Source organism: Colias croceus, chromosome 6 (assembly GCF_905220415.1).
Source record: "Colias croceus chromosome 6, ilColCroc2.1".
Lineage (NCBI taxonomy): Eukaryota > Metazoa > Arthropoda > Insecta > Lepidoptera > Pieridae > Colias > Colias croceus.
In genome coordinates this window covers 9,536,993-9,557,945 of record NC_059542.1, presented here as the reverse complement: position 1 = coordinate 9,557,945, position 20,953 = coordinate 9,536,993, and the positions used below count along the sequence as shown (strand labels likewise).

General features: G+C 31.3%; 2 protein-coding genes across 7 annotated transcripts in view; one reads left to right on the top strand and one right to left on the bottom strand.

Annotated features, from left to right (window-relative positions):
- LOC123692240 (NAD(P)H-hydrate epimerase) overlaps window positions 1-20,953 on the top strand; it is a 494,715-nt gene that overhangs the window by 183,219 nt on the left and 290,543 nt on the right. The gene's annotated exons all lie outside the window — the stretch shown is intronic.
- Window positions 3,581-20,175, bottom strand: LOC123692224 (proton-coupled folate transporter-like). 6 transcript variants are annotated; one of them, XM_045636937.1, is made up of 8 exons: window positions 20,078-20,175; window positions 15,948-16,951; window positions 9,896-10,049; window positions 7,684-7,785; window positions 6,513-6,650; window positions 6,248-6,331; window positions 4,598-4,754; window positions 3,581-3,977 (listed from the first exon to the last, which is right to left on the bottom strand). In XM_045636937.1, the coding sequence occupies exons 2-8, from the start codon at window positions 16,746-16,748 to the stop codon at window positions 3,827-3,829; spliced, it is 1,587 nt and encodes a 528-aa protein (XP_045492893.1). In that variant the 5' UTR covers window positions 16,749-16,951; window positions 20,078-20,175; the 3' UTR covers window positions 3,581-3,826. The 6 variants fall into 6 exon arrangements, with proteins under 6 accessions (XP_045492893.1, XP_045492888.1, XP_045492892.1 ...); XM_045636932.1 differs by having other exon boundaries at window positions 19,999-20,169; XM_045636936.1 differs by having other exon boundaries at window positions 20,026-20,169.

The following is a 20,953-nucleotide window of genomic DNA, read 5'->3' as shown; positions in this document are numbered from 1 at the left end:
AATTAATTATCTATTCGATGTATTGATAAAAGTTCATTTCCTTATATTAAGCTGTCCATTTTCCTTTCAGATTAAAATAACATGATTTTCAGTGCGTTATTATAAAGACCGAGGTTCATGACTGCACTTTGCAGTATGGAATTAAATCTGTTTTTGTATTCTAACAAGCATGAATAATGTGCATAGCCAAGATCAAGGCAAAACACCATTAACCCGTGGAAAATTGTGCTTGTGCTATTATTATTTGCATGGTATGTGTGTCCAGAATTATGTCCAGAAGTATGTCCAGAAGAAAGGTAAAAAAATAATGTGTGTGTGTACTAGTGTACACACATAAGAAGTGAAACTTCTTTGTGACCTTATTTTTTAAAAAATAATTTACTTAGTGCAACCACAGAATACATAATAGTAGCTAAACGCTACAGAACGGACACTCTCCGCCTCCCGCCAAAATTAAACACTTACCTCACCCCGCACGATCAGACATGTTATGGTACCCATTTCCCCGCAAGGACGATACCAACGACGTCTTTAGACGAAACGCAACGAAGATTGACAACATTAATCAAATTGACTTAAAGCAATTTTATTATTTTGGATTTGTGATTATCGTTTTTCGTAGAAAATGGTTAGATATTGTGCTGTTTACGGATGTATTTCATCAGAAAAACGCGAATTTTTTTTTACGCTAGTCACAAATGTGCCAACCATAAAGAGTTTACACACACATTTGCAGTCTCTACAGTGTGACTGTCAAAACTATAATTTTGTATGGAGTGTCCGGGGTGTGGTGCAACTTTACAGAAATATGTCAAATCACGTGTGGTAGGGATAAGAAAAAGATGGCGCGTAACGTTAAAATGTCACGCGTAACGAAAAAATGTTACACTAGAATTTTTTCCAACCCCGATAAAGAAGTTTCACTTCAAAAAATGTGTGCGTGTACTAGTGTACACAAGTAAGAAGTGAAACTTCTTTATGGCCTTATTTTTCAAAAAAATAATTTACTATGTGCAACTTTACAGAAATACGTCCAATCACGCGTAGTAGAGATAAGAAAAAGATGGCGCGGAACGGAAAAATGTCACGCGTAACGAATAAATGTTACACTCAATTTTTTTCCAACCCCAATAAAGAAGTTTCACTTCAAAAACTGGAGGTAATATACTAAGAAAAGACACTAAAATACTTTTTTTACTTCTTTTAGAATTCATATTGATTGTAAAGTACCTACATATATGTATAGAAAAATATCTGTCGTGTAAGTAGATAGAAATCATTTCAAACATTATAAATCTAGTTATTATAATCTTAGCATAGTTCAGTAGTAAACAAAAATACACTCATCGATTAAAATGATACACGTATTAATAAAATCAATTTATGCATTTAAAGTTTTTAATACTTTGTACTAAAAATGTTCTTTCCGAAAATCAATTGTTCATATAGCCTAAGTAAGACCTGAACCTTAGTTGAAATTCTGTAATACAAAAAAATAAATAATAATAATTGATTTAAAAATATCCTGTCCAGGATTTTTCCAGTAAACCCATTTTAATATATTTTTTAATAATTAAATTTATTATAAGATTGGTCTCATTCTAACGCCGACGAAGGTCGACTGAGGTTCGGATCTCCTAAATAACTAATAACCGAGTAAATAATCGCAAATTTAATATTGGAGAAAAACAATGATATGTCTTAAAGTGCCTTTTCTGTTGATTTATATCTATTATACTACACTAGATATAATATTTATCTGAACATGAAACGATTAAATTATATTTGATATCACACGTGTTGAATTATTTACAATGAAAATAATCAAGTATTGACATTTTGTTATCAAGTAGCGGAAAATATTTTACATGAACAAATCGATTAATTTTTATGGACCTATAAGCAATAAGGAACGTTTTAGGCACTTGCAGATAATTTCCTTGATATCCTATTTGACACTTTTTGAAGTAAATCTTCATGGAGTTTTGGTTTTTTCCTTTGATAGCAGAAATTATTAAGAACGTCGCCTAATCCATGGTTATATTATAAACTTAAAGAGTTTGTTTGTTTGATCGATCTCAGAAACTAATAGGCCGATTTGAAACATTATTTCAGTGTTAGATATCCCATTTATCCAGGAAGGCTATGTTCTGTAAGGCTATACTCACGCTAAGACCAACAGGAGCGGAGCAATGCGGGTAAAACCGCGGGGAACAGCTAGTAATATATAAATTTAAAGATATAGATGAAGATTCTCCACTTGTTGAATTTTGATTCTCCACTTGTTGAAGATTGATTCTCCACTTGATAAAATAAATTTGATTCGATCGATTCGATACAATTGCGACTTTCACTTAGGTGATATTCTCAATTCTTGACAACTATGATTTGATACCCTATCCAAATGAAGTGCAGAAAACAAACCCCTTCTAAGCCAATTCACTGAAAATACGCTAACACAGTGATTTAGAGTGCACCGCGCATACAGGGAGTCCATAGTACTTTGTTCATAATTGTAAAATTATTAATACTTACTGTATTTAGGGGACGTCTGTGGATTACATATGTATGCCTCCGCTGTAGAGTTGAAATGGGTTAAATCTCAATAATTTAACTACTTTTTAGCTTTTATTCAAACTCTTATTACAAACACTATTATGTACACATCATTTCATTAATATAATATGATAACAATAGTTTTATGTTACATTACTTATGCTTTATGTAGGTAACTAATTGGATGAAAAATTGATAATATTATCTTCATTATAATGTACAACTTTCACAAAATTCTTTCAATTTGTAGAGATTTCTGAGAAAAATAAATATTTGAGTCAAATGTATAGAGACTACAAAAAACAAACTTGATAACTGTGTCCTTCCTCATAAGAAATTTGGTTCCGCACACAAATTGACAAGAATTATAAAAGAAAATTAAAAACATTAAGTATTTCATTTTTTTTTACCTTTGAACGATATTCTTATGGAAATAAAATTGATTATTTCTCAATATCAAAATTTAGGCGTATAATATACAATTTTACTAAAATTATAACTAAGCTTATCGAATAGGTAGGTAATAAAACATAACAAACAATGTTGATCAAAACAATAAAAAATGACCTTTAGGATTATAATATGATGATTAGCAAAAAATACAAATTAATATTTGTTGCTACTAAAATTCACTGCTTATAGCAGATTATTATAATGAAAATAACAAGATATATCTATACATATACTACTTAAGCATACTTCAAGTGGCCTACATTAAATTATTGTGCAAAAACGCGCTCACACTTTTTAAGGTTTACTAAAATATTTGTAAAATTATTGATTTTTCACAAACTTAACGATTTTATTCGATATTTGAAAGTTCTTTGTGTAAATGTAGTAAAAAATATGGATAGCGTGTGTTTGTGTCAAATGCATGCGATAGTGTGGGTAAAGTTTTTTTTTATGGATTTAATGTACTTTTTTTAAATTCTATTATTTCTCTATAATATACAAAATTGTTATATTAAAAAAAAAAACAAAGTAGGTATGTCAAACATACCGTCTCCGTCCGTTCAATTTTCCTAAAAAAGCGTACCTACACAGCTTTTGCTTCACGTATTATAGTAGTTCGTAAGAAGCCGAGCGGCTAATAAACATTTAAGATTGTGATAACTATGACCATATTTAGTTCATGTTATAACAATAAATACATTACTGTTTGTTATCTATTAAAATTATAATTAGGACGTTAATTAAAATTATGCTAAATTGAGTTTTAATTAACTAAAGTGCCATATGCAAAATTTTAACCAATTAAATAAAACTAGAATTATAATTTAGTCTTTTCTAATTCTAATGGCATTATAATATTCGGTATTTTTTCTGGAACCTTCTCAGCCTCTGCGTCTTTCTTTTCTTGTGCCTCTAACGCGTTCCTTCTAGAATTACCCAAAGCTCTTCGATGCTGGATAAAGAAAAACCTGCGAAGGTATTATGTTATTTAAATTTGAACTTTAATTCCTTCGCCTTACTGTGGAAATCTATATTTCTATATTAGAAAAATCACATAGAAAACTGTAACCGTGTAAAAGTGAAACTTCTTTGGGCAAAACATTTCAAGGTCGCGTCATTAACATTTCATGGCAGCAATTTTGGTATCTTTGAATCTTGCCAAAGAAGTTTCACTTCTGACACGTGTGCTAGACACACACGCTCGTTTTTTATAGGTACTTTATATAAACGACTAGCTTTCAGGCATCGCCCGCGCAGTCAAAGAAAAACCCGCATAGTTCCCGATCCCGTGGGATTTCCAGAATAAAACCTATCCTGTGTCCCGGGGTAAAAGGTAGCCTATGTCCTTTCTCGGGTACCTATCAAAATGTTTCTATACCAAATTTCTTGCAGATTGATTCAGTAGTTAAGGCGTCATTGAGATTACTCAGAACTGTCTGTTAAAACAGACAGACAGAGTTTATTTCGCATTTATAATATAAAAGTATATATAAACTATTATAAAATGCTTTAAGGGACGATAATATTAGAAAATTTATTAGAAAGCAATTTCATACACTACACAGATCTATTCGTAATGGTTACTTACATAAGAATCACAGTAGCCGGTATGATCAAAGCTGCACTCGTCAGGAAGACAGCTCCAGGCAGAATCTGTAGCGTATTCATGTATAACCAGGAGTATAGCGGGTGGAAGACCAGGGATGCCAATGTCTCCGTTAACGAGAATAGGGAATTTACTTTAGCTGTAAGAAAAGTATTAATGACTTATAAATGTTTTTGAAGTGAAACTTCTTTATCGGGGTTGGAAAAAAATTTAGTGTCTCATTTTTTCGTTACGCGTGACATTTTTCCGTTACGTGCCATCTTTTTCTTATCCCTACCACGCGTGATTCGACGTATTTCTGTAAAGTTGCATATATGTAGTAAATTATTTTTTGAAAAATGAGGTCATAAAGAAGTTTCACTTCTTACGTGTGTACACTAGTACACGACACGCACACATTTTTTTTTTTCTAATATATGTTAATACTATAAAAGCTGTAGAGTTTGAAAGAAAGATAGAAGTCAAAAACTGCTGGTTCGAATTATTATTATTTTGATGTTGGGTAATAAATAAATATTAAATAAATAAATATTTCAGGACAATAATTTTCACACGCGGCACGATCTGATCCCATACTAAGCCTTCGCTTGTGTTATGGAAATCAGATGGCTGATAAACATACATATATATAATTTTTAAATAAATACTTATAATGATAATTATTAACACCCAGACACAGAGCAAACAATTATGTTCATCACATAAATTCTTGCCCCAGGTGGGAATCGAACCCACGACCTCTGGCTTGGAAGGCTGGGCCACTACCAACCAAGCCAACCGGTCAGTCATGGATAGTTATATAGGCTACTTGTATTGAAAATGTTGCACTAGCGGTATATAATTATTGAAAAATTTATTAAATGTTCTCGTAGTTTCACGACTACAAAAAAATGGCCTAAGTATTTAGAGCATTAATTCATCAAAATTTTCATTTATTACAAATCATGGCCACGGCCTACTTAAGCCTCTTTAAAAAATATTATATTATTTGACTCAACAATATTAAAAATAAAAGCAAAGAGAATATTAGAATAATACAAATCTTCAATTTACTGAAGTAAAGATTATTTTTTAATAATATCTTCATTATTTTGTACTTATGAATTGTTTAATATAATAAAATGAGTATAAATTAGGTGAAAAAACCAGAGGTACTCATTTTATAGATATATAAGTTTGTCTGTTTGTCTTTCCATACTTTACGCTTCGACGGCTAAACTGCTAAACTGATTGTTTGTTGAAAGTTGTTTATAGTCATAGACAGAACGCGAAAGTTATAGAGGAAAGTTTATTAAAACTTTACCTTTTTAAAGGTCATGATGTGATCATGATCTATTTTTTCTGTCACAAAATGAAATTTCACTTGTAAGTTATATTTTGAGCTCGCATGGTAAGATGATATACGTAAAATTAGTATAATATTTAAGAAAGAAACTACAGAGTTTCTTGTCGGCTCTTGTCTGTAGAGAAAGCTTTCCGAATCGGTGGTAAGTTTATGCTATGAGGGTTTGAAAGTGCATCTAGAAGAAGTTTTATGGAATAAATAAAATGTTTGAGTGTAGACACAAATAAATTTGTTTTGCAGTAAGCTATAATTGCCGAGATGAATTTTCATGATAGAAGAATAATTACCCGTTTCATCTTTTTCCACTAATTTTGATATGATGGATCGCAGTGATGTCAGTATTGCTGATGAGAAGAACTCAACAATGGGAACTGTAAATATTAAAAAAATATAAATAATAAAATATTACAACGTATCAAATGAATTTGTTAGTGATATGAACGGTATGATTGTTCAATTTATTTTTATTTATTTAGTTAATTTATGATGTTTAATTAAATATTTTATTTATTGAAATATAATAGATGTATTTTAATGTTATTTTTTACTCACTTAAAATCATTTCTATATCAGTTTTCACGAACGTTGTCCAGATGGCGCCAACAAATTTGCTTGACATCGCGATTAGACACAATAGAGAATCGTCGATTTGTAGTTTTTTACTTAATATTGTTATTGAAAACATTGCACCTGAAACAATTATGAAATATAATAAATTATGGTACCTAATAATTTTTAAGCTATTGCATAGCTTCTATCGCGGGCCTTGAGCGCGGGGACCGAATCTAGAAATTCCGTAACGAAAAAACCTTACGCTCCCCACTCTGATAGGCATGGAGGTGTGGCTTGATGGTAGTGCCACACGTTTTTTTTTTGTATTGAAGCATTTAAAATGTAAGGTGACAGGGTCATTGACAAATGACGATGTAGAGTAAGTGTAGAGTCAATTTAAATACAAATATTGACCATATTTTGTACGTATAAATGGTAAAAATTGAGTGTGGTGATTCATATGAATATATTACTTAGGACTATTTTCCCCCCAACCAAATTAAAAATATGACTTTTTTTCGTTTGTAACATCATTTTGGCTGGTTCCATATTTTGAATGCATCCAATTTATTGTAGTGCCTTTCATATTACTTTTTAACAGAATGTATTGTCGTGATAACAAAAGTAATTACAAATTAATAACATCGATAAGTAACATTTATAAACATAAACACATTCACAAGTGAAATACTTATTCCTTATCCATAGCGTAACACTCAGACAGTGTCAAGTGCCTATCTATGATACAATGGAAACTACTTGTAACAATTCTACTAAAGACTATATGTAATATACATGTATCTTCGTATCTTCGATTTGATGTAAAGAGTGAAAAGATAAGTCATAGAACTAAAATCCAAGAATAAACATTTACTTAACATTATAAGTATAACAGAGGTGTAGTTAGATTTAAGTTTGGGAAGGTTCAAAAGTTAAATAATGTTCAAAAACACAGAAAAAACTTCTGAACAAATTAATAGTAGATATTATGGGCTAAATATAAGAAGTAAAGGTAATAGCAGATGAAATTCGATTGTTCTGGCGGGATCTCGAGTGACCGAGAGGCTAGGTGTCGCCCCGGAATAGCAGAAAGACGAGGGTTCGAATCCCGCCTCGTAACATTTTTTTTTAATTATTCCTAAAATTTTATAGTAAGTACTTAATGCCATACCTATAGAATGCAAAACTATGGAGTAGCTGGCGAAAACACTGTACTTCACCATGTCCCAGTTGAGTTGGTTCCGGACGAATAGATAAAACACGGCGTGTTCCGCTGAAAAGAAAAACAGAATAGAGAAAGAATGGAGACGTGTTCTGTCAACAAACATTCGCTTGAAATTAAAAGAACTGAAAGCTTCGCTTAAATGAGCGCTGGACTTCACATTGTTTATTGCAGTTCAAATTGGTGGCAAATGAAAATAAAAATATAATATTATATGTCTTCGAAAACAATTATTGTACTCAAATGTATTATTTTGTTCTTGTTGTAGGTACCTAAGTTTATCAAAATAAGATATTATCTCGATTGCTTTTTAATTTTGTTACTATAAATTAACAAAATTTGTAAAAAGTTTAATATTTACACAATGCAAGTAATAAGACAAATATTCAAAACGTTAACTCGAAGTTCAGTCATTGACCTCTAATCTTTTTAATAAATAATGACACTTAATGAGTTCTAGGAAGTTGAAATTGTGAATGTTTCTCCTACACATACAAATCTGGGGGCACGGTAGTGCCCCCGCCAAGACGAGCCAAGCGAACAAGCACGGGCACTACCTACCTTTTCTCGAAGCGCTTCGACGTTTTTTTGAACCCTCGTATCTTGGGTTTGGATTATGCTAGATCAACAAAATTTTCGGGATATATTGTCAATAGCGGACTTATTGAACATATTAAGTTTTAATTACATTAGCTTTTATACTTCAGATTTTATTTATATCTAAAAAACGCTAATTTCGTCACTGACTCACTGATGATCATCAAAATTCTTAAGGTATTTCCTAATGTCCTAGAAAGCTGAAATTTTGTATGTAAGCTAGTATTAGCACACAAACAACAAAAAAATTATAAAACTTGTAACTTTCATCCCCCAACCCCTTAAACTAGGGGATGGGAGTTTGTATGAGACCTGTAATTTTAAATTAAATTTTGATGACGCTAGAGGTCTAATCTAATAATCTAAAACTTGGTTACCCTAGATATATATATGTATAGGTACTCCTTGTTAAAAAAAAATTAAAACTTTAATCGACATACTTATAAAATTTTGTTACAAACAACTTACAAAAAGAAATGAAATCCCACCAAAAACATTTTCATGTAAAATGTTGCCAAGACGAGCCCATATGACTCGCACTGTCAAAAAGTTATCAGATCTCATGTAGAGCGAAGCTTCTAACACTACACGCCCTAACTCTACAAGGCCTAACTTCACAAACTCTACACCTTAGTCAAAATATGTGGCTTGGCCGTTCGTTACTACAAGAACTATTGTATAACACAAAAGTAATGCACAGTGAATTAATTTTTCACCTTACGCCGATGTGAATGTAGCGAAATGGCCAAGCCACATATTTTGACTAAGGTGTAGAGTTTGTGAAGTTAGGCCTTGCAGAGTTAGGGCGTGTAGTGTTAGAAGCTTCGCTCTACATGAGATCTGATAACTTTTTGACAGTGCGAGTCATATGGGCTCGTCTTGGCAACATTTTACATGAAAATGTTTTTGGTGGGATAGAATTATCAAAAGATAATATTTTTGTAACGGTCTTATAATACTAAACATATTTAACGTGGTTAAATACCAAATTTATCGGGGTTGTTCACATTTAACACTAACGAGCTTTTTTATAGATAGTAATTTATATATTAAAAAAACTACCGCTTTCAAGTAGTAATGTAGATAAAATATTGTTAAGTAAATAAATATTTTAAAGGATAGCTCAAAAACTAACCGCCTGGTCTGGATCAAATTTATATTGGACAACATGAGACCTCGTGCAATTTAAACCGGGTCATCGCAAATTGGTTTAATATTATAAAGGCCAAATAAACTCAGTCTGTCTGTCGGTCTCTCTGTCTGTTTGTGTCTTCTTCACGCCTAAACCACAAACTAATTTCGATCAAATTTAGTATATAGATTGTTTGAGACTAAAGAAATGACATAGGTGCTATCCTGGATTTATATGGGAATGGGAAGAATATGAGTTTATCGTTTACTGCGCGGGCAAAACCTTGGACGGAAAGCTAGTTACTTAATTAAGTAACGCGGCTCAGAACCCCATATCTGTTAATAAGTAAATTGGAAGAGACTTAAATATACAGACAGCCCTGAATATTTTACTCTCAAAACCAGAAAGAAAAATGCCAAACATTCAACTCACACATAGCCGGCCCATATATAATGAACACAGCAACCAGGGTAAGGATCACTTTAATCCGTGTGCCACCGACGCGCCGCCGGAACGCAACGCCGATCGTGTCGAGCACGTGCGTTATGTCGAAAAACGAAACGTCACCGCTGCACCTGCGTTCGATCTGTAAAGGGTTAGGATCTTGTTAACTTGGTCATTCGGGTCAGTTTTTAGAACGAACAGAAATGGTAGCAAAAAAACTTTATTATATTTATTTATTTATTTATTTAACACTTTATTGTGCAATAAACCAGGTACATAAAATAACAATTTACAATAAACAAAAGCACAAAGGGCGGCCTTATCACTATGCAGTGATTTCTGCCAGGCAACCACGGGGAGAAGGCAAAGAAGTGAGATAATAAATTGAGAAACAGAAGAAAAAAAAAAATATATATATATATTATAGGATTAAGTCGTTATATTGTGTAACACGACTTGATTGGAATAAAACAACACTCGCATTACACCGAATTTTGCGACATCTTCAAATGAAACATATTTTTTAAAATAAATCCTACTTACATTGGAGCAGAATGAGTTTCAATATTTAATTTATAATCAACGTACCTAATTACAAATTTTGATACGTTTACACCATGAATGTAGTTCTAATGTAACAAATATGAGATTAATATAATTTGAATAAAAGCGATAATTTCATAGAAGTTAATTATAAAATTAATAACGCTCTAAAATCTGATTTCAAATATGAAATGTACATTAATTTTCAAAAGTTTTAATAGATAATTACTGGTAATTGGTGCTTTTAAATAATGATTAGTGAATGAACATGAGTTATTTGAAAGGTTAAATGGACCGAAACTACGTGGTCGACCGAGTTGTGTTGTTTGTAGCAGATATTTTTACTTTTTTATGCGCCTGGAACTTAATCCTTACTAATATAATAATATTATAAATGCGAATGTCACTCTGTCCGTCTGTCTGTCTGTTACGCTTTCCCGCTTAAGCCTCTCAAACGATTTTGATGAAATTTGGCAGACATCTTTAGATTAAAGAAGAGATGAGTTATTATATTAGTTTTATATCTTTTTTGAAAACTTCAGAATATGTATTTGAGCAAGTTTAACTTGTCAAAATAACACTGCCCAAATCATAGCCCAAATGTATTGTTAAAAGAACTTTTACATTGGTAGTAAAATGATTTATCTTGTTTGAACTAAACCGGAATATTTATAAAGTTTATTTATGACATATTATGTACAAGTAATCGGTAAATGCTAAAATAAATGTTTGTTTTAATCACCCCGTTACCACGTTGCTAAATCATGCTATAATCACTTTTTTGTAATAAGTCGTCATCGAATAATCTAATCTGAATATATCATTAGTCTAATTTGACCTAAATCCTTTTATTTTTATATCTAGAAATAATACATTTAGATATTGCAAAATATTCGCTTCAATATTTAGGTCATCATGCCGCCATTATGTTTTTGTACAGTGTTCAAAAGAATAACTAATCTTAGATAGTCAAATTTATTATAACGTTAGTCACTTGTTATGCTGTGCAACATCAGATGGAAAGTTTTTTGACGTGACAACGTCTCATAATTCGATAGCGCCGGCTGCACGCACGAAAAAAACATGACTCATGCGGCGTTACCTCGCTCTGAGGCGTTCCGTAAGGCTTGAAGTGCGAGCGAGAGCGCGGAACGAGCGACAGAGAAGCACAATCGGACGTTGTCACGTTCAACTATCGTCAGTAAACCGACTTTACAGACAACCAATTTTTTTTTCAGAATTTATTTGGATGTACCAATGCGTGATCATTTATTTTTCATATAATTGTAATGAAAAATAACTACTAGCTGCTTCGTTTCCAATTTTAGGTGTGTTCGTAAGGATATTTCAATTTCTATTACCTACCATTTCAATTTTTATTACTATTATAAAAGTTTGTTACCAAATATTATACGAAAAACCACACAATATGGGTAGGTAGTTGATTTTCCTATGTTCAAGTGTAAAATACTTATTTGAAGAAAATTATCCCGACATTAATTGAAGTACACGGTATCGCCTATTTTCTCATAAAAAAGAAGATTTTTGAAATAATTATCAATTACAATGACCATAGTAAAGACAATAATTAAAGCAATATCAGATAAAATGCCATAATCTATACATATAATAAATCTGTAGAAGGGTCAATTCTGTACATTGAAAATATTGAAAAAATAAATAGCAGGGGGTGTTACTGGATCGATACCAAACCCAAATATGTGATTAAAAAAATTTTTGTCTGTCTGTCTGTCTGTCTGTCTGTCTGTCTGTCTGTATGTGAAGACATCACGTGAAAACTACCGGTTCGATTTCGATGAAACTTGGTATAATTATAGCTTATTATCCTGGGCGTAAAATAGGATACTTTTTATCCTGGAAAAATACGTAGAAAAAAAATTAATCTCAATTTTTCAGTTATCCATAGACGTTGTTCTGTAGTAGGTACCGCGAACACACGTTGCGTATTATTATAGACCTAGCCGTATTTGGGTCCAATAGATATTTATAAGATGTCATTGTCCGAGTTACTCAAAATGGAGAAATAAACCATCCACGCAAAGACTGACATCCGCGCGGACGGAGTCGCGGGCGGAAGCTAATTTACCAACTATGGTCGCAGATTATAAATTATTTACAATAATTTTACTGTCTAAAGATCCATGACATAATTACGTTGACTTCTATTATTTTCATTTAAGAATTTGTAATCGTTAAATGTGAATCCTAAAAAATGAATATTGCATTTTTTAAACAATGAGTCGCGTTATTTTGTTGATATTCAGGAGTACATAAATCTATAATACGTATAAAAATGAAACCCGTTTTGCGTTGTCACGGCATCATGTGTGAACGGCTGATCCGATTTCGATAATTCTTTTTTTATTAAATTCCTTGAAGTACGAGGATGGTTTTAATGTAGAGAAAACGTAAATATGTACCACGGGCGAAGCCGAGGCGGACCGCTAGTAATTAATAAAATTAGTTATAATTCATAAATAAACTTGATTGTTAATATACATATTCATAGATAGGTATAGATAGAACCAAACTTATAGAAATATGCTTATTATTTTAAAACAAAGGACATGTGAATACAATTTCTTCCATCTTACTTAATTTATAGTTGGTTTATATTTTAATTTTTAAACATTTAACAATATTCAATTGACTTGCTATTGAGACGTTACACTAAGAAAGTGCTGATTGTTTTTTTGAGCGCAGCTTGAACTAAGAAGCAGTCAGAGATCTTAACGATATATTGTGTATTAATAGGAATTAATACGGGCGAAGACGGGGTTGACCACTAGTATGCTAGAAATAGGAGTGTTTTTTGAATTTTATAGGTTTAACATATTTTCCCTCAGGTATCCCATCTGTTGTCATGATTTAAGCATTTGATGCGCTTGGTTGATTGCAGCGGTAAGCCTAAAGCTACCACGCTTCAAAATATATTGGAGTCAGACTAGCCTAGAGACGAATATCCTAGACTTGCAATACAGGAATCCAAAGTATTTACTCGAGAAATTTGTTAGCAATAAGTTAAACGACCTATTTTTTAATCCTTGATTAAAATTTATCCGTACAATAAAATAATTCTTCGTATTAATTATTGCACAATAATTTAGAAATGTCACCTGTAAATGTCAAGACGGGCAATTTGTATGTAGGGCTTGGCGTATGCCGTAAAATAATAATAATAATTAAAACACATTTCTAAAATAGTTGTATTACACGACAACGCGGGATAAGTATTTATGTCGAAAAGTGAATATTTCGCAAAACATTTATATTGATTTATTTATAATTTTGAAATGTTTTTATTGGGATCTGAAGCTCTTTTTCCAATTATAGTACCCACCTAATGCGACGAAAAAGGCATGAGACTACAATTTTTCACATTTGTTGGTACCAAATATTTTCAATATAATTTATTTATTTATCAGGTATTATTATTATTAGTTTTATTTAGGCTTGGCTTTAATAATGATGTAATAATTATGATGACTGTGATTTTTATTGAACAGGTGTCGAAATACTCTTCTAAGAAATAATTAGTTTAATAAAACCTTATATCAATGATTATTGTATCTAATCATTATTTTTTTCTATATTATGGAAAATATCTATAATTTTTTTAGTAAATAAAAATGAATCATTACAAATATGTAAAACAGATAAGATAATGCTGTTGTTTTATACGTAATACATTTATTTTTATTTTTTAAGATTCCCATTCATTATACTTGTTCGATAAATAAGATGGTTATACTACTTTGGTTTTGTAAGGATTAACTTCCAGGATTAAATTGTTTTCCTCATTTGTGCTTCTCCATAGATACTGCTTTCCGAATCCGAGGTTACGTTAAAAATATATGTATGTAATGACGATTCAAAAGTGCTTCTAGATGAAGTCTAATTGAATAAATAAATGTTTGCGTTTGAGTTTTTATTTTTTAACTTCATATCATAAATCTTAAATCAATAAATAATGGTAGTTTTATTTTTGATGTTCCTTTCATCGTTTGAGAAGAAAGGCATCAATTATTATTGAACCTCTACATAATCTAGTTAAATTCTTAGAACATTGTCATTGTCATGCGTTATTTATTTTTAATCTATACTAATATTATAAAGCTGAAGAGTTTGTTTGTTTGTTTGAACGCGCTACTAGAACTACTGGTCCGATTTAAAAAATTCTTTCGATGTTGGATAGCCCATTTATCGAGGAAGGCTATAAGCTATATATTATCTCGCTAAGACCAGCAGAAGGGGAGCCACGCGGGTGAAACCGCGGAGCGCAGTTAGTTTATTATATATTGATTACCACCGATGGAATTCAATTTACGCTACTATTTCACGAATTATATTCGTAATATTATGACCTTTGGATAGTATTAGCTTATCTTATACGTGGACATTCTAAGGTGATATCTTTTATTACTAGTTAATTTAAATTACTATTGTTTTTCTATTTATAACGGTCTGAGGTTATTTAATACTGTTGCCCCGTGGTTTTACTCGCATTGCTCTGCTACTATTGCTGTTGGCGTGCTGATATTAGCAAAGCCTTCCTTGATAAATAGGCTATCTAACGCGAAAATATTTTTTTAAATAGGACCAGTAGTTTCTGAGATTAGCGCGTTCAAACAAACAAACTCTTCCGTTTTATAATCTATACTGATATTATAAAGCTGAAGAATTTGTTTGTTTGAACGCGCTAATCTCAGGAACAACATTTTGAAAAATTCTTTCAGTGTCAGATAGCCTATTTATTAAGATAGGCTATATATCATTACGCTAAGACCAACAGGAGCGGAGCCACGCGGGTGAAACCGTGAAGCGCAGCTAGTATTAAATATAAGTAAATAAGTATTTAAGTATGGACTACACGACTCCTTTCTTTCAGATTTATCTACTCATGTTCGCTACCGATGGATTTTCTATATTTATAATTTTTCCTATTTATTGAACTACTGTTGGTAATGTTTTAAGAAAGACTATCTTTTTAATACCCGTAATAATCAATTAATTCAAAGTTCTCCCTATCTTTGTAATTGGATATTAACAATATTCATTTAATTGGTGCGTGACTTTAATTGATAAACGATGAAACAACATAGTATACTATTAATTAATTATAACACTTTTGAATTCTTTATTACAAGGTTTAAAAGTAAGCATTGGCGAAAAGTCGCTACCTACTAAAGAGTAGTTGAGGTTGAGCCTATTCTCTCAGGTTCTATTAAATTTTGTTTATTAAAGTACTTCGTGAAAACCTATCAAAATTCTAAATAGGTATCAAAAAAGGAGTCAATTCAATTATACGATTATCTATTTCCCAATTATTGTAATCATTATTGAACAATGTCAGAAAAACAATTACCACTAATTTATCTTGGATATTTTATAGGTGAGTATTAATTCGTATCTGATAAAAGAACATCAACTCATATGTACAATTCGGTCAAACAATACAATTTATATAAGTACTTACTTTAGGTAGTCCTTTAGCTTCAAGAAAGTTATCAGGTTCCTTCAAGTAGAAGCACCCGTACATAAGCACTAAACTGAACAGGAAAGTTGTAGATGTAAACAGTACATAATACCCCATTTTTTGAACTAAAATTCCTCCCACTGCAATTCCAATCGGCACTCCTGCTGTCATACAAAAACTAACCAACCCAACCCTGAATGTCCGCGATTGTTCCGAAGTTATGTCACTAATATAACTGAAGACACCGAGAAACATCGTCACCCAACCGCCAGTTACTGCCGTAAAGAACGTCTCCAAAAATATTGTCACTTCGAGCGGGATTTCATAGAAGAAGAAAACATTGACAATATTATTCACTGACGTCATAACTTCCCCCGAAATGGGCAGCAATATACAGAGCTTCCTTTTTCCCGTCCGATCGCTCCAGGCACCCAAAAACATGATGATTATACATGGTAGAGCAGTATTGATCACGCTTCTCCAAATATCAATAGACGATATCAAAGTTTGCACTTGTCGTTCATACGATGAATAGTTGTTGCTGTTCTTTTTAACTAGGGCATCGCAAATTTCGTCCTCGAATTTAAAATTGAGTCGGCACGCTTTGTCCAAGTTGAAATTGCTCATAGCGAACCTCGAAATCACACTGGGTATGATGAGCCCCGCCAGGAGCGGTTCCACTGTTATGTTCTGCCGAATGTACCATAATTTGTCTGAGAAATTCCTATCCTTGTACTTAATGAGATGTTTATTCAGAGGTTTCTCTTCAGCCATTACCGGGTCTTGCTTCTCGTCGGCCATCTTGGCTTTGTCCCACGTGTCGAGACGCTATGTGACACTTGCGATCACAATGCTATGACCATTTTATAACGGTAAGTTATAATCGGTTGCAATGTTTAATTAAATACGGTGGACGTCGATATGATAGAACAATAATTGCCTTATTATTTACTTGTCCGATATTTGTTTGATAACAAATATGCGCAGATAATGATAACCGTTGTCTGTAGATAATAATGTTTTGTTTCCATTGGATGGATAAGCACTCGATTTGTGGACTTTCAATATCTACGTACAGATTGAAGGAACATCGGTAGCAAGATTCAATGACAAAAATTACAATGAAGATTTTAATTACCTAACGTGATTGATATAAATTATTATATTATTGTGTATTAGAAGGCTTCAGTTATTCAATTGTTGTTTATACATTCAACGATAATTATTTCAAAATGCGAGGAACGCTTGCCAGAGTATGTTATATGTATCAAATGTATGATATTTATTATATAAATTCTAACCATAACCCACAATTACTGTAATGTAAATAATAATTAGAACTAGTTATATTTACTTAAGTTTTTTGTTGTCGAATTCCAGAGACTTTTTGTATTGGTTCTACCATTTTGTTTGTTTTTAAACAAAATTTGTTTTGTTTTTAGCATCTTATCAAAATGAGCTTTTACCTCAGGTTTTTTTTCCACGTCACAGTAATGATGCCTTGATCAAATAGAAAACTTAGTAACTGCTTTATAAACTAAATTTGATATATTTAAGAAAGACACGTTATGCAAAGCACACTTTTATAAATCATTCTATAATGTATCGAAATCGGCTGGAGTAACTTAAAAAATTCAAGCAAGAATATTTTCCATAATAAATAAAGTACCTTACGCGAATGCTACTAGTAAATATTGGAATTAATAATTTTACTTGATGACTCTATCTACGACTCTATGTACCTTCAAACATCACTATATATAAAAATGAATCCCTATTTCCCTTGGTCACGGCATCACGCGTGAACGGGTGGACCGATTTCGATAATTATTTTTTTATTATATTCCTTGAAGTAAGAGAATGGTTCTTATGGAGAGAAAACGTAAACATATACCACTAGCGAAGCCGGGGCGGACGGCTAGTTTCATATAATTTTACAAGTCTCAAAAGGAAAAGCGTTTGAGATAGTGTTCAACTTCACCATATTGTCTTTTTGTGTTTGTAGTTCCCGGAATCATATCCAAAGAGTTGTTATAAACAAAAAATTCGTTGTTACCAAGAAATACATTTTCGTATGTAAACGTGAAATAGTATTAGGTAAATAAATTATGGAATCTTATAAAATTGTTTACTCATTTGTAAATTTACCAAGTAAATTTTACTAATATATCGCAATCCTTGAGTAGCTTTCAAACAATTCTTGTACCTCTTTCTCTTTTAAATAATTTTAATAGTTTTCTTTGCTCTTCAGTTTGTCGCTTCATATTCTTTAATAATAATATTAACTACGCAAATTATCTATCTATATAGTAGAAAAGGACATTTTTATTAACGAGAATTAATTCACAAGTGTTGGATTACAATAATACCTGTGTTTGATTTGATAACTGATATTATGCGTTATAAAGGTTTTCTTCTGAACCGTTTTTCTTCTCAAAACTCAAGAGAGGATGTATAAAGTTCATTATTAAAACATAAAACATCTTGCGTTGTAGCTCAATAATTCTAAGTAATATCATTAACAAAAATAATTATTAAAAAAAAACACAACTTTAGTTTATATATATATAAGTTTTCTGTATTAAATACATATTGTACATTTTTTTTTAAATTTAAAAACCTAACGTATGTATAGAAGTTGGGAAAACACTAGATTAATAAACAGTTTGAGCACTATATTCATACTTCACAAGAGTGATTTTCTTATTAGAGTGTCTCGTCTTTTCTTCGAACAAACAGTTTTTAAAGGTTTAATCTAACATTCTGATATTTAGGATTGAATCAACTTGATGCAAGTATATTTACCGGTATTTTTTACCATTAAATCGTCAATAAATGTATGTCCTTAGGTATTGAAATATTCTCATAGGCAAAAGGTGGAAAAAATATTTTGTTTACCAAAAGGCTAAAAATTCATAGACATAATATGTTACCTACATAGATTTTTATGAATTCTATCTTGACCAATTCGTAAAATAGGACACGTAAAGAGAAAATTTTAGTGAAAATATCTTAGAAGCTTTCAATTTCAGACAGTATAACACTAAGCTGCTAAAAACGTTTTATTTTTGACACCGAAGTATATTTTCGTATTGGTATAGTACTAATTATTATTAAAACAAGACAAAAAATGGAAAATAAAAGGTAGGTACAATTAATTAATCAATTGATGATTACACGGCTGTTTTTCTAATTCGTAGTTCCTCGTTATGCTTTGTCTTTAAGTACTTGAAATATAATGGGGCAATTACTTATCTATTTCTGTCATCTAACGTACCAGCTACTTGTGGTTTAATCTATAAGTATATGTAACATGTCTGTTTTATGTTTATGTGTATTGTTTAAAAGAACTGTTAAATAATGATTTGTTAACATTTTAACGGGGTGAATGTCGATTTACTAATGAACTATTTTTTATTATTTGTGTAATTATATATTTTTTTATTTCATTTAATATTTCAAATAATCTTTACAAAGTTCTTTGTAGGCTTTTTATTTGAATATTTACTTTGTGAATACATCGTTACTAAATTAATTAAGTCTTATCCACTTCTTGTAAATCCGACAATTAAATGAAAAATCTGACAGATAAAGGTTTTTAAACTTTTAATTTATAAATACATCCATATTTATAAATATATAAATAGCAGTTTCTATCATACTTTTTATGTAGGTAAACAAAACGGCTCTTTTTCCTTATTTATTCTTAATGCTTCGCCTGTTGACCCACATTTACCTGGCGCTCATTTTCTCTTAATACGTGTCACAATAAATTTTACCGACTAACATAATTGCAATCGAAGTCAAGATCAGGAAATTCGAGCGTAATTTAAACAAATTGTCACGCTATTAAACGCGAAAATTTCCGTAATATACTAGCAATTTGCTGAAATTAACGGAATTACGGCCAATTGACAGTTTAACGTTAGCTCGATGTATGTTTTATTTGCATTTTGCACGTCATTTATGTAACCTTAATAATCTGTAATTATTCTCAAACATTAAAAAAAGCAAAACAAATACGCGCGAATGTTCCATCAATCCATACAACCTTTTTGGACGAAATATCACCACAGACTAAAAACAAAAAACCAGATATGTCAACAAAAACGAGTGCACAAAAAAGTAACCGGTCTGCTATATTAAGTTCACAATCACATAGCACGATATTTTTAAATGTTTTATATCACAGCCGTTCGTACTGTGAGCGTCTCTGATGGAACTGACCATCATCTATTGTGCATATAACATTCGTAACATCATTATTTACTTAAGCAATTGCCTGCTTGTCCGGTTTACGGATGTGGATTTTGCGACATTTATTAAGTCAACCTTAGTAGTCTGAGACTCTGGTTTAAGACAGGAGTGTTTTTAACAAAATGTAATGTATTAGCGTTTTTAATAGATGTTTTATGGGTGATTATACAAAAATGGGGTAACTTTTAAGGATATTTTGTTTACTATATTTTTTATATCAGATTATTACAAATTAGGGTGTATATGATAGCTAATCTAATGAATATATTGTTCCAAATCGGGCCAGCCACTTTTTTAAGTAGATAGTGAGATATTTTAAATTTTCTGGATTTGGCCTCCAGGGGACTGACAAGGCTAACATAGTACTGATAAAAACACAATTTTGTAATATTCTTAAAGAAATTCAATGAAAATTACTACAAATCTCTCAGTTTTAATAATGGCACATGTCTTATAAGTATTAAACATCACTTAGTTACATTTAAAAATGATAATTGATAATATATTGTGATACTGGGAAAAAACAATGTCTCAATTTTCAAAACAGCCTTCTGACATTTAACGCAACGTGAATATTCTTACTCTCTTACTTAACTTACTACTTTGACTTAGTTTTACTTAATATTTCAAGTAATTCACAAACAATAGAAACAAAAAAAACGGCCAAGTGCGAGTTGGACTCCTAACAAACCTATTTTTTTTATTATGTTTGTAACTTAAAATTTACACTTTTAGCAATTTTTCCTTTA